The 13817-nt window shown below is 56.2% G+C and overlaps 1 protein-coding gene across 1 annotated transcript; it reads right to left on the bottom strand.

The window, feature by feature from the left end:
- Positions 1-5268: 5268 nt before the first annotated feature.
- Positions 5269-13111, bottom strand: ADI1 (acireductone dioxygenase 1). Its single transcript, XM_042933775.1, has 4 exons — positions 12908-13111; positions 8589-8708; positions 7351-7530; positions 5269-6131 (listed from the first exon to the last, which is right to left on the bottom strand). Exons 1-4 carry the CDS (start codon positions 13025-13027, stop codon positions 6012-6014), a joined length of 540 nt encoding a protein of 179 aa, XP_042789709.1. The 5' UTR covers positions 13028-13111; the 3' UTR covers positions 5269-6011.
- Between the last annotated feature and the right edge of the window lie 706 nt (positions 13112-13817).

Here is a 13817-nt window from a genome sequence, read left to right as displayed (position 1 = left end):
GTGGCCGCCAGAGTCCGCACGTAATCCTGATCTGGGTCTTTCTGGAACCTACAGGAGCCGCCCTCCCTGGAGAGACCCTGGTGGGCTGTCTACGCAGAAGCCAGACCACCCTCCTCTCCCCGCACGGACCGGAAGCCACTATTCCCTCCCCTCTGTGCCCGTCCATCCAGAAGTTCCGCTGTGGCTGAATATTCCACGCGCTGCTCTGGGTTCAGGCCCCCGGGGCCTCGTGAGCACATGGGGAATCGGGCGGACGGCTCGGCTTGGGGGTGGCCGGGCACCAGGGCCGCCCCCTCCTCTGAGGTGCTCGGCCCCTCGCAGCCCGGCTGCCCTGGGGGAGCCCGTCCCCCTCATCAGAGCTTCCGACCCGGCCGCAGGCACACGGAACCCTCCCTGGGAAGCATGGGGACCAGAGCTGGGCAGATGCGGGGACACCACGTTCCCGCTGTGGGGAGACGTCTTACTTGCAAAACAGTGAGACCTTTGCAGAAAGGGTGGACGGGAGGCAGGGGGTGACACTTGTCCCTGTCACCCAGAGGCACGCCGCATGTCAGCCGTCGCTCGTGCTTCCCGGCAGAAGCCCCTACACGTTGGGTTTCTGTCACTTGCGGCAAAGAGCCCAACAGAGACAACAGAGGAGCTCACGTCATGAACGCTGCCCAGCTCGGAGCCGGGGCCCTGCCGTGGGCAGACAGCAATCGCCTGGGCTAAAGCCTCAGCGACACTCGACACTCGGGATCCGACCTCTTAGCGCCTCCCGCGGCTGCCGATGCCCCCACGCACCCACCAGGGGACACATTTCCACCACATCGTCACCCACACGGGGACTCGCGTCACACGAGCCAGACACCGCAGGCCTGTGGACGGTCGGACCGTAGGGCAGGCAGCTCACCCTGCCGATGCCCAGAGCGGGGGACAGGGGCCGGGGACAGGAACGCCCACCTTCCCCAACACTCCCACTGTCTGCCCTTCACTTCCCGGCCTGCATCGGGGGGACGAGCTCACCCCCGTCTTCTCTCCCCATGGGTCTGACCCCACTTGTTCTCAAAATTTTTGATCCACCAACAGCACATTTTTGGGAGGGGGGGGGCATCGCTGTTCAGGGTTTATGGTTAATCCGTCCGTTATCAACCCAGAATTAGTCCAAAAGTGGGTGACTTAGGGCGGTAACAATAAGGCAGCAAATTTACCACCACTTACGGAGCCACATCCGGACGGCCCCGGGGGCTTTCTTTCCCCTCTTGGTAAGGCGACTGCGCCAGGCCCTGGGGACAGCAAGGCCTCTCTGGCTGGTGTCAGCACCCCTGGCAGGCAGGCCTGTCCCAGGGCCACGAGCTGGCGATCGTGGCCCCGGAGCGCACCTTCCCAGATGTGCTCGGGAGAACGGAGACCCCCGAGCACGTTTCCGGCCGCGTCTCCGACAGGCCGTGCGGAGGCCCAGCGCGAGAGCTGGGGGCGCCGTGTGCCTGGTTCTCAGCTCCGAGGGCTTTGCCTACCGTCTCAGCGCACACGCAGGAGACACACACGTCACTTTCCACGGAAACGGTGCCGCTCCCCTCCCCGCTCTGTCACCAACACTTGGACCGGAGCAGAGCACAGAGGAGGCGACTGTGTTAAATGCGGGACACGCCTGGGTGGCTCAGTCGGTTGAGCATCTACTTCGACTCAGGCCATGATCTGGTGGTTCGTGGGTTCGAGCCCTGCATCGGGCTCTGTGCTGACAGCTCGGAGCCTGGAGCCCGCTTCTGATTCTGGGTCTCCCTCTCTCTCTGCCCCTCCCCCACTCATGCTGTCTGTCTCTCAAAAATAAATAAACATTAAAAGAAATTTTTTTTTAACGTGGGACGAAGGGGTAGTTCTGAAGGGTTCTCTCTACTTACCAAGGATGGAAGGGAAACCAAGGTCAACGAGTCGGTCTCACAGGTGGTACCAAGCTGGTAGGCTGGCTACCTAGAACTTTCTCAGACGCCCCTGACTGCAAACATTCCATCCAACGCAGAAAAAAAAAAAAGCACCTGCCGACTGCAGAGCTCCATTTGGGATTCAGAAAGTGCAACCAGGGGCGCCTGGGCGGCTCAGTCAGCAGAGCATTGGGCTCCCGATATCAGCTCGGGTCATGGTCCCAGGGTCATGGGATCGAGCCCCAAGTCAAGCTCCAAGCTGCGTGTGGAGCCTGCTTGGGATTCTCTCTCTCCCTCTCCCCTGCTCGCGTGTACGCTCTCTAAAATAAAAAACAAAAAACTTAAAAGAAAATGCGATCGAGCACGCATACCATCGGGCACACGCACTTACCCCCGACGTCTAACGCCGCGGACGATGAGGCCAAGCTGGGGGCTGTCAGTCCTCACGAAGGAGGACAGGACGCGGATCCTGCCAGCCCCGCATCCAGGCAGCAGAAGGTGGGGGGGTGTGGAGTGGGGGGGGGAGTCGCGGGGGCGGCTGACCGGCGGCGCGCGGAATCTGAGTGGCGTCGTGGTCGAGACACAGCGTCTGCTCCAACAGGCAGAGGGGCCACAGGTGTGACTCATCCTGCACCTGTTTTGGGTTTTGTTCCTCGTCACCTAAAATGAGCAGTTTCCCCACTGTCTCCACACCTGCATTCTGCAAAGCTCCAGCTCGTGTTTTAGAGAATGTTCTCCCTTTCAGACCCAGAGCAGTAGTAGCAGAACGAACACTTCATTTCCTGCCATTTTAACCTTAAAATGTTAAAATGGAGGCTTTCTTGCGTCGTTGACTTCTTACTGTGCAGTTCCTACAATTGCCTGAGGTTTCTAGACACTTTTGCATGATAGTCCTTCCAAAAGAAAACACCTTCCACCAGAACGACCGTTCTCAGATCCCACCTGCTTTAGCTCTGCGAACCCTGAGGGACGGCAGCAGATCCGGGTCACCCCCGGGCGCCCCGCCCACCCCACGTCGGCACCGGAAGTGCAAGGCCCGCGCCGGCAAGTTGCTCGGCGGCCCCCCGGCCGACCCCTCCCACCGGCCCGTCCACCACGGAAGTGCTTTGCTCTCAACTTTGCTGACCCCGACCCCCCCCCCACCCCCGCCCCCGACAGAGAGCCGCTCGCTGCGGACGCAGGCAGGGGAACCGTGTGCGCTCAGCTGTCAGAGCACACTATGAAAATCACACATCTGCAGGGGGAAACGCCGCCGTCATCTGGAAGCAGCCCATCGGCAGAACTCGCTGTGACCTCATGAGACGTGGCTGACCTGTTGACGGGATCGTGTCACCCGCCCTCCCCCCCCCTCGGGAGGCACAGGCAGCGATGGTCCGAGGAGCTCAGTGGCCCCCCACCCCAAGGTCCCCCTCAGCCACGGCAGGGCTCCGGAAACTGACCTGGCCGCGGCTGGAAAAAGCGCGTGTGCACGCGTGTGCACAGATTTGTAAGAGCACAGAAACTGAGCTGCACTGCGGGGTTTGACTCCCTGCAAACCAGCAAATCCGCAGGCACTTGGTGTGCTTTTCCATCACTGCGTGTTTGCATTTCTACTGGGAAATGTTTTACCTCCTTAAACACAGACTAAACCCGCACTCGTCTCAGGATAACCAGCTGTATAGGAGGCTGGAAGCCGTCTGGGGCCCATCAAGCCTTGATAAACCCTTGATAAAAGGTGTGTCCTCCCAGCTCCGAGCTGGCCACCCGAGCGTCCGCGATACACGCAGGTGTTCGTGTCCGGTTGCCTCGAGCCGTGTGAAGCGGACAGGAGGGCGGGGACGTCTGTGGGCAGGTTTAGGGGTGTACGGAAGTCAGGAGCCATGTCAAGGGTGAGAAGCAGCCCGTGTGAACCCCTCAGAAGAAACTGCTGAGCCCACACAGAAGCCACACAAGACCGAACGTGAGATTGGATGTGGGCTCTGTAGGGGCACCTGGGTGGCTCGGCTGGTTAAGCGTCCGACTCTTGGTTTCAGCTCAGGTTCGAGGGTTCGAGCCCCGCATCAGGCTCACCGCTGACGGTGCAGGGCCTGCTCAGGATCCTCTGTCTCCCCTCCCTGCCCTCCCCTCATCACTGTGTCTCCCTCAAAAATTAAAAAGAAATTTTTTTAATGTGGGCTTTGGAAGTAAAGCCATGATCCACTCAGGGGAGATCGGTATCAGACATTTCTATATTTTACAGCACGATTTTGACGTGAATTAAATCTAGCACGTGGTCTCTTAACCGAAGCGTAGCGCACACGGCCGTGCGTGGAGCCAGGAGACCCGTCAGGAGAACACTCGTCCAGAGGCCGCTGCCGGCTCTCCCGAGGGTTACTCCAGCACCCCTCCGACGCGCCCACCATGCTGCCTTCACTTCTGTAAGGAGTCAGGTAGGGTCTTCAAAGTGGGGAGTCGGAAATGCCAAGCTGACAGATGGGAGCTCACGTGAGGGGCAGAAATAACGAACAGGCGCAAAGCTCTGCCGGTGGTTGATCGGCAAGTCACTGAAACACCTGGCCGCTCAGATGATCCAGCACGAGCCGCTTCGGACGGGACCGGGGCCCCTCCTCCCTCGCCAGCTCTTCCTTCTGCGTAAAGACAGGGACAGAGACGGGGGCCGGAAGAGAGTGGAAACCGGAGACAGGACCCGCTCACTCAGGAACCGTGGACAAAGGCAACCAGGGAAAGCCACAGGCACGTGAGACTCTTAGAGGCTAGATTCCAAACGGATAAAGTATCTGGGGCTCAGTGGTTAATCCAGATCCCAGTACGGGGTTGGGAAGTTCCTGGATTATCTGTCTGCCTCTTAATAGGAGACACCGATGCAGGGCCCGAGACCCAGCTGGGGCCTTTCACAGTGTCATTTACCCTAAGTAAGAATAAAGTAAAAATGGGTATTTCTTTATCACACCAATGGGTAAACCAGTGGAAAGATACCCGCTTGTGTTCTGATGATCAATATCCCAGCCACGGAACACCCACCACTACGTGCTCCATGGCTTTGAACAGAGGACACACTGCGGGGCACCTGGGGGGCTCAGTCGGCTGAGCGGTGGACTTTGGTTCAGGTCATGATCTCATGGTTCATGGGTTCGAGCCCCGCGTCGGGCTCTGTGCTGACAGCTCAGAGCCTGGAGCCTGCTTTGGATCCTCTGTCCCCCTCTCTCTGCCCTTCCTCTGCTCATGCTCTCTCTCTCTCTCAAATAAAACATTAAAAAAAAAGATGAATTTTAACGTGAAGATTTTTAATCCAGTTTAAAAAACACTTAAAACAATCTCCCCATCAAAACAAGAAGTTGATTTGGGGTCTATTATTGTAACAAATTAGGCAAAATCATATTTCAGAATCGTTGAGAAAAAAGATAATGTCCTAGTTTTCTTGTTAAAAAATAACAAACAAAAAACCTTGCTTGTAAAAGAGTTAACAGGAAAATCAACCTGGAAATCTCAGCGAACAAACACTAACACAGATGAAATCTAAATTCCTTATACGCGTGTATGAATGACCACGACCACAGAAAGTATCTGAACGGTGATTTTAATGACCGAATAAGGACTCCAAGCCCAGAGCACAGAATTAAGGCAGCTACTTTGTTTCCAACAAGAAAGTGCACAAGGAACCCCGAGTGTCCCCCGACCGCAGTCTCCACCCAGTTCTGAGAGAAAAGCGTCCTCTAGCTGGCCAGTCTGTCATCCACCGTGACACCCGCTTACGAGGCAGACCTGGCATCGACCGACATGTGCTTACTGTGCGGGCACCAGGTGTGGCGGGGCGGCTCAGTACTCACATCTGGAAGGTGCTCTCGTTTGCGGTAAAATCGACCGTGCGCGCTGACACATGGCTGCCGGCCGCCAATCTCGAATTACGTAAAATGTGATTTGTCCACATTCCCAGAGCTGCTAACGTGTAAAAATCATTCGTATAAAAAGCTCCTCTCATTAAATGCCCTCGAATCAAATAACCTCGCGGAGGAAGGCTCTCGTGGCCCCCGCTCTACAGCAGAAAAGCAAGGGGGAAGGACAGGTCTTCCGCTGGGCTCGCGTTCAGGACATTCCCAAGGGCGAAGGGTGAGCGAGGCCCCCAGGGCGCCGCTACTCCGCCTGCGCCAAGAATTCCACGTACTGCCCCCGAACCTCGAAATGGTCGGCCGGCCGGTTGTACGCCGTCCACACCGGTTCTCCCACAAACAGCCGCATGGCTTTCACGTAGTTCTAGAAAACACACAAACACACCCAGCTGTCAAACCAGCCCTCAGGGTGACCTCCCTGGCTGCGTCTGCTCCTGCTCCTGCGTCTTAACCACGCGGCCACGTTTCTTCTCCGAAAGGAGGTGTGGGCCGCCGGGGCCCCGAGTTCGCGTGCCCAGGAAAGCACGGGGCGCGGAGGTCCAGCGCTGAGCCCACTCCTGCGACCCGCGCTGACCGCCTGCCTGCGCGCTCCCCTCGGCACCGCTCAACACCGGTGAGGACGGCGCGACGCCCTCCCTCAAATTACCAACGTACGTGCCGTTCAAGCCCGTTCTCGCTTCTAGGAATTTACCCTGGTGACAAAGTCACACCTGTGCAAGTGACGAGCGCGTAAGGTTATTCGTCCCAGCACGGTTCACCGTAGCAAACGGGGAGCGGTCAGCACGCCCAGCGGGAGGGATCGTCCTGACCGTGGAAGAAGCCGGCGGGCGGGGGTCTGGGGCTCGTCCGAGGACGGAGCGGGGCGGCTGCACGGGAGGACCCGCCCCCCACCCACGGCCAGGAAATGATCCGAGAGCGGACCCGGTGCGGGGGGAGGGAAACGCGGAACCTCGCGTAGGGGCCGCCGCGTCCTGTGCCGGGAGGACACAACACTCAGACTCGCCGGAGCGCACAGGGCTGGGCAGCGGGGGAGAAAGGAAGCCGTCCGCTTGACGCCCTTCCAGAATTCTGGGTTTACACCACACGCCTTTAGTTTCCGTTCAGAAACCGTACTTACCTCTCGGGTTCGGCCCAAACCCCAACCAGAGAACGACCTCGCTTCCGTGCAGACGGCCGATCCTCACGCCGGGACTGGTATCGCACTACAGTTTTGCTCCGAACGGAAACGCTCGGGAAAGCGACAGAGCAGCAGGGACCTAGAGACGCCCACCGAGCTGCACCCCTACACTCAACCACGTGCTCTCTCCTTAAAGGAGCGGGATCCCTTCCTGCTGACCTGCCTGGCCTCCCGGGGACCGCGGGTCGTGTGTGCACATGTGCCGCCACCGGCCAAGGACAAAGCCGGAGCTTCCTGACGGCCCGCAGATGGCGTGTGGCCCCCAGGCTCCCGCCGGCCTCTCCCGGGGGAGCCTGGGACCCCGGCTCACGAGCTCCGGAGCGGCAGAGGCGCCGCTGAGAGGGCAGTGCCGCGAGCTCCCGACATCCGTGCACGGACACCTGCGAATCCAACACAGCGATCCTACCTTTTCATCCAGCGTGAAGCGGTGATAGATCCCGGCGGGAAGGGTGATCATGTCTCCTTTCTCCATGAAGATGCGGATCCACTTGTCCTCTTTGTCCCTCACATCAAAGTAGCCGCTGCCGTCCAAGATGTAGCGGATCTCGTCGTCCAGGTGCAGGTGCTCCTTGTAGAATATCTTGATCTAGACAGGAAGGACACCGCCACGTCTCTCGGGGCCCGTCCCCAAGTCAGCACAGGTCCAGCCACCGACCCCGCCCTCAAAGACCAGGACTGGGGTGGACAGGGTCCCTTCATAAAAATAGAAATATTCTGGGGGCGCCTGGGGGGCTCAGTCGGTTGAGCATCTGACTTCAGCTCAGGTCATGACCCTCAGGTCAGGGTTCGTGGGTTTGAGCCCCACATCGGGCTCTGTGCTGACAGCATGGAGCCTGCTTCGGATTCTCTATCTCCATCTGTCTGCCCCTCCCCCACTCACATTCTTTCTCTCTCTCTCTCAAAATAAATAAATAAACTTAAAAAAAAAAGGGGGGGGGGGGGCGCCTGCGTGGCTCAGTCGGTTATGCCGCCGACTTCGGCTCAGGTCATGATCTCACAGTCCGTGAGTTCGAGCCCCACGTCGGGCTCTGTGCTGACAGCTCAGAGCCTGGAGCCTGCTTTGGATTCTGTGTCTCCCTTTCTCTGACCCTCCCCCATTCATGCTCTGTCTCTCTCTGTCTCAAAAATAAATAAACGTTTTTTTTTTTTAATTTAAAAAAAAAAAAAAAAAAAAAACTTTAAAAAAGAAAGCTCCAGGCCCAGAGGGCTTCACTGGTTAATCTGCCAAACATTTCAGGAAAAAATAAAACTGCTGTACACGTACTGTTCTAAAAAACAGAAACGGAGGTAACACTTCTCAGTTTACTCTATGGACCGGCACTACTCTGATACAAAACTCAAATGAAGACATTAAAAGGAAAAAAAGGGATGCCTGGGTGGGTCAATAAGTTAAGACTCTAACTCTTGGTTTCGGCTCAGGTCATGATCTCACGGTTTGTGAGTTCAAGCTCCACGTCAGGCTCTGTGCTGACAGCGCAGAGCCTGCTTGGGATCCTCTCTCCCCCTCTCTCTGCCCCTCCCCTGCTTTCTCTTTCTCAAAATAACTAAATAAACATTAAAAAAAAGCAAAAAAAAAAAAAAGAGCTTGTGTTTACTAGTAGTAAATAGAATGATTCCTCCTTACACAGTGTAGAACTCCATTACCTTTTCTTCATAATCTGGTAGTTTATCCTTGCATATGGTTATTATGTCCATCCAGGAATAGTTTCTCTCTTTTCGGATCTTTTCTAACTCTGGATCATTCTCGTATTTGTCGGCATCAAGCTGTAAGAGTTTAAACGGCAACAAAAAAAGAGGTCACGTTAATGCAAGGAAACATGGATCTCTTTCTGGATCTCCAAAATGATCACATTCCAAATGTATCAGCGAGTCCTTTGTCAATCACAACCTAACCTTCCTTCCCCGCCCTCCCTGTTTCTCTTAAGGGCTTCCCCATCTTCTCTGTACCAGCTGAAGAGGCCGCAGTTGTGTTAAACTCCTGCTCCCTTCCCCCCAGCAGTCCTTCCTGCGGGTTCTACGTCACCGTTCCAGTCCCACAGCCAGGAGCCCGGGTAAAGTGGCCAAGCCTGTCCAAGGGCACCAACCATCCCCCCGCCCCCCATCCTATTCCTCCAGCGCCAGCCCTCTGCAGGTCTGGCTGATCTCTCTACAGCACGTCTCTGGTCTGGGCAGCACGTCCCTGGGCAGAAATGACTCCTGTTCTGAAGGGCTGCAAATATAACCCGGGTTCACCGCCCTGGGATGCGAGGCCTTCCATCATGAGGCCCTGGGTGTCTCTTCTTCTCTGTCCATATTCCCTGTTTATTTTTTAAGTTTATTTATTGAGAGAGAAAGAGAGAGAAGGCATGATATGGGGAGGGGCAAAGAGAGAGGAGAGTGAGAATCCCAAGCAGGATCTGCACTGTCAGCATGGAGCCGGGTGCGGGGCTCGAACTCACAAACTGCAAGATCATGACCTCAGCAGAAGTCGGTGCTTAACCGACTAAGCCACCGAGGTGCCCCTCATTCCCTGTTGTTGTTTAATCTACATCCCAAACCAACGAATAAGAGTATCTGCTTCTCCAAAAGACACCTGATGGTTCACATCCCCACATCCTTGCTCCTGATGGCTTCCTCCACCTAGAAAGTTCCTTCACCATTTTATCACAGTCCTATCTATTCTTCAAGGCCCAATTCTAACAACACGTTGGTCATGAAGCCCTCCCCTAGGACTCTAGGCAGAATTAGTCTGCACTCCTACTTCAAACTATCGGAAATGAATTTAGTATCCTTGGCCCTATACTGCGATAGAATGCACATTTCATCACAACTACTAAACAACAAACTCCAGAATACCTTTTTTTGAGAGAGAGAGAGAGAGAGAGAGAGAGAGAGAGGAAGAAAGGGCACAAGTGAGTGAAGGGCAGAGAGAGAGAGAGAATCCCAGGAGGGGGAGAAAGAGAGAGAGAGAAGTGGGGCTCACCCAAAGCGGGGCCCGAGCTCACCAGATGCGGAACTCCCAACTCACGAACCGTGACATCATGACCTGAGCCGAAGTCAGCTGCGTAACGGCTGAGCCCTCCAGGCGCCCCCAACTCCAGAATATCTTCAAGTACTGGTCATCGATACATTAATTTCTGCACAGCTGACTCCCCAAGTTATCCAGTCCACCCCTGGATGTGCACAGCACCGATCTACTTCAAATGGTGTGTGTCAGAGCTTTGTATCACTCTGCTGTGTCGCTCACAGCAGACAAGAAAAATGGTCCGTCGGTTCCCGATAATCAAGAATGGTTACTACGGGGGCGCCTGGGTGGCGCAGTCGGTTAAGCGTCCGACTTCAGCCAGGTCACGATCTCGCGGTCCGTGAGTTCGAGCCCCGCGTCAGGCTCTGGGCTGATGGCTCGGAGCCTGGAGCCTGTTTCCAATTCTGTGTCTCCCTCTCTCTCTGCCCCTCCCCCGTTCATGCTCTGTCTCTCTCTGTCCCAAAAATAAATAAAAAACGTTGAAAAAAAAAATTTAAAAAAAAAAAAAAAAAAAAAAGAATGGTTACTACGAAGACAGTACGTAAGAATACGCAGGACACGGGCACTGGGGGGCTCAGTCGGTTAGGCTCCGGCTCCTGATTTCGGCTCAGGTCATGATCTCACGGTCCGCAGGTTCGCGCCCCACATCGGGCTCTGTGCTGATGGGCGTGTGGAGCCTGCTTGGGATTCTCTCTCTCCCTCTCAAAATAAATAAAATGAACTTAAAAAAAAAAAAAAAGAATACACAGGACACAAAAACCACAGAGTAAACATAATTTAATTTTTACAGCCCTTTGACTTATCCACAGCAGAAGCAGAAGGCAGGAGGAACTGGGTTTGACCCATGGAATTACTAAAAGATGCCTTTTAAAATGTAGTATTTCAGGGGCGCCTGGGCAGCTCAGTCGGTTGAGCGTCCGACTTCGGCTCAGGTCACGATCTTGCAATCTGAGTTCGAGCCCCGCATCAGGCTCTGCACTGACAGCTCAGAGCCAGGAGCCCGCTTCGGATTCTGTGTCTCCCTCTCTCTCTGCCCCTCCCCGCTCATGCTCTGTCTCTCTCTCTGTCAAAAATTAGTAAATATTAAAAAAAATTTTTTTTAAATAAAATGTCGTATTTTATCACTTGGATACTTTCACAAGTTGACCAATATCTCATTCTTGCTCTAAGCTGTAAAAAGCAGAATGAAACCCCCAAAGCACAGTAACTTGACCTTTCTGATTGTTTACATTGCAGATAATTGATTTTACGATAAAACAAAATTTCCCTCTGTAACAGACACTGTATACCACTTGATTGTTTCAAAAATGGTACCTTCCAGTAGGTTAAGTGTTTTAACCTTAGCCTGGGAAAAGACAAATACTCCGTAAACATTAACACAGGCACAAAAGCAAACCGTTTAGCAGAGAGGAAGCCCTTTTAATGGCGAGAAGGCCAGCCTGCTTCTACACTGGCTCGTGTGAAAATGAATCAGAGGAGCCTTGTTTAGCAGGGAGGGGGAGGCCGGCAGGGGGCGCTCCGACGCCCCGCGCTCCCCGTCAAGGGCAGACCCACCAGGAGAAGCCTCGCCTGGCAGGTGGCTGCTACTTCACTACACCTGCAGGTTTCCTCCCACCCCAGCAACAGCCCCGCGGAGCCACCGCTCCAGCTCCCAGTTTACTCCAGAGTGGCTTTTGTTTACCACAGCATTCCCAACTCCTCCTCCACCTTTTTAATAAAAGACTGTTCCTCTCATTTATTAGGGGACTTGACCACGGTTTTGCTGTGGTTTGCTTAGGTTGGACTACAATTCTCTATTCCTAAATAAACTCATTTTCACTGCTAAAATAACGGGGCAGTTCTGTTTTGAAAGTCAACACTACTAGGGGCGCCTGGCTGGCTCAGTCCTTAGAACATGCGACTCCTGATCTCCGGGTTGTGAGTCTGAGCCCCCATGTCTGGTGTAGAGACTACTTAAACAGTTAAAGAAAATAAAGAAAAGAAAAAAAAGAAAAGAGAGAGAAGGAAGGAAGGAAGGAAAAGAAAGGAAGGAAGAAAAGAAAGAGAAAGAAAGAGAAAGAAAGAAAGAAAAAGAAAAGAAAGAACAAACGAACGTTAACACTGCCAACCAGAGGTACCAAGAAGACCTGCTTCTCCTTTATCTAAGAGAGACCAGATGAGGTCTAAAGTGCTGTTAGGCTGGAACATTCTACGAGTCTGTCCCCCGGGGGTAAAGCGTCGCTACAAAACAAATCAGACTTTATTCCATTCTGGTCCCAGATGGAGCACGCGCGCGGGAGCGGACGTCACAGCAGACTCCGACAGCCGGGCCCCTGCAGCCCGCGGTGGGGGAGAGGGGGAGAGCGGTCCTGCCGAGACCCCCCCTCCCCCAGACCCCGCACCCCAGCGTGCACCTCGCCAGGAGGGCACACCTGCCGCCGGCGCACCGCACAAGGACCCTGGGTGGCGCAAGGTCTCCTTCCCCGCTCTCGCCCGCTGCAGTCCGCTAACGCCGCGAACCCACCCTCCGAGTCAGACCACAGACCCCAAACCCCGGCCCCGACACCTCGCGGGGAACCCGACTCCCCCCACAGCCCCTCTGCGAGCAAGCGCAGCACGCCCACGCCGCCCACCACCCAGCGGGGACGCCGAGCATGCGCAGGACGCCCAGGCCCCAGAGGCGCACAAGCGCTGAGCGCCCCGCACGCCGCCGCTCGGCCGGATCGTGAGCATGCGCACCGCTCCCGGGGCGCCTAGACTCCAGCCCCGCTACCCAGCGCGCGTTGCGTGCCCGGGCGCCGCCGACCGCCCGACCCCTGACCCCCCGTAGGAGCTTGCGCAGCTCTTCCCCCGGCCCTGTCCTGGCCGCGGTCCCCACTCGCCGAAGCTTCGGGTGTGCGGGGAGCGCGGGGGACCGGGGTGGGGGGCGGGGGTAGGAACACCGCCCCCGCCCGCCCCCGCCCGCCCCCGCGCCGCGTACCTTCCAGTAAAAAACCCCGAGCCGGCGCAGCTGCTCCAGGCCGACCGGGCTGCAGGGGTCGCCGCGGTGGGGCAGCCTCGGGTCGTCGGCCGACTCGTCCATGTACCAGGCCTGCACCATGGCCGGGCCGGGGACGCGGCGGAGGAAGAACGGGAGCGCCGCGCGGGGAAGGCCCTTGCCCCGGGAAGGCCGGGCGGGGCGGGGCCGGCGCGCCCGTCGGAGGGGGCGGGGCGTGGGGGAGACAAGGGGGACTGCGGGGAGCGGGGCGGGCGGGGAGGGGGTGCACCGGGGGGGCGGGGCTGGTGACCAGGAGGAAGAGCCTGCCCCAGGGCCAAGGGTCAACTTGCTGCCGCTCAGCGGGGACCGCGTGGGTGAGACAGACGGAATTCGCACCGAGTCTGGCCTCGTCCTAGGTAAACGGGGCGTCCCGAGTCTTCCCTACTGCCCTGCTCTCCGGGTGCACGGGGCGCAGGTAAAATTCAGCGTCCTCCAGCCCTCTGCAAGTGGCGCCGGGTGCGACGATCTCTGGACAGCCAGAAGAATCTTGTGAAACAAACAGTATTTTACAGGAAGGAAACTAAATGCCATCCAAAAAAAAGTGGTTTTATCACAACCCACGCAGCTGATGCGGGACCCAGCGCGGCTCGAGGTCAGGTCAAGTCACCACGCAGGACAGGTGTCACTCAGGAGACTGTGCCTTCTCCAACCCCTCCCCCCTTCTTTGTAACAGCAACAGGTCTACAGTACGACCCTGTGTTTTTAAGCCGCCCATCCCCCTTCCCAGGGTTAGGATTTACGTCCTAGGAGAAATAAACAAGCTTCCCTTTACCAGTCTTTGAATTGATAATCCGTTTAGCAGATTAGAAAAGAAAAGAAAGGTTCATTTCTTTCAAAGCAATGAACCAGAAAA

This window comes from Panthera leo, chromosome A3, assembly GCF_018350215.1.
Source record: "Panthera leo isolate Ple1 chromosome A3, P.leo_Ple1_pat1.1, whole genome shotgun sequence".
NCBI classification, from domain to species: domain Eukaryota; kingdom Metazoa; phylum Chordata; class Mammalia; order Carnivora; family Felidae; genus Panthera; species Panthera leo.
Note: the sequence above shows the minus strand (reverse complement) of the source record. Positions and strands in the feature narration are given on the sequence as shown.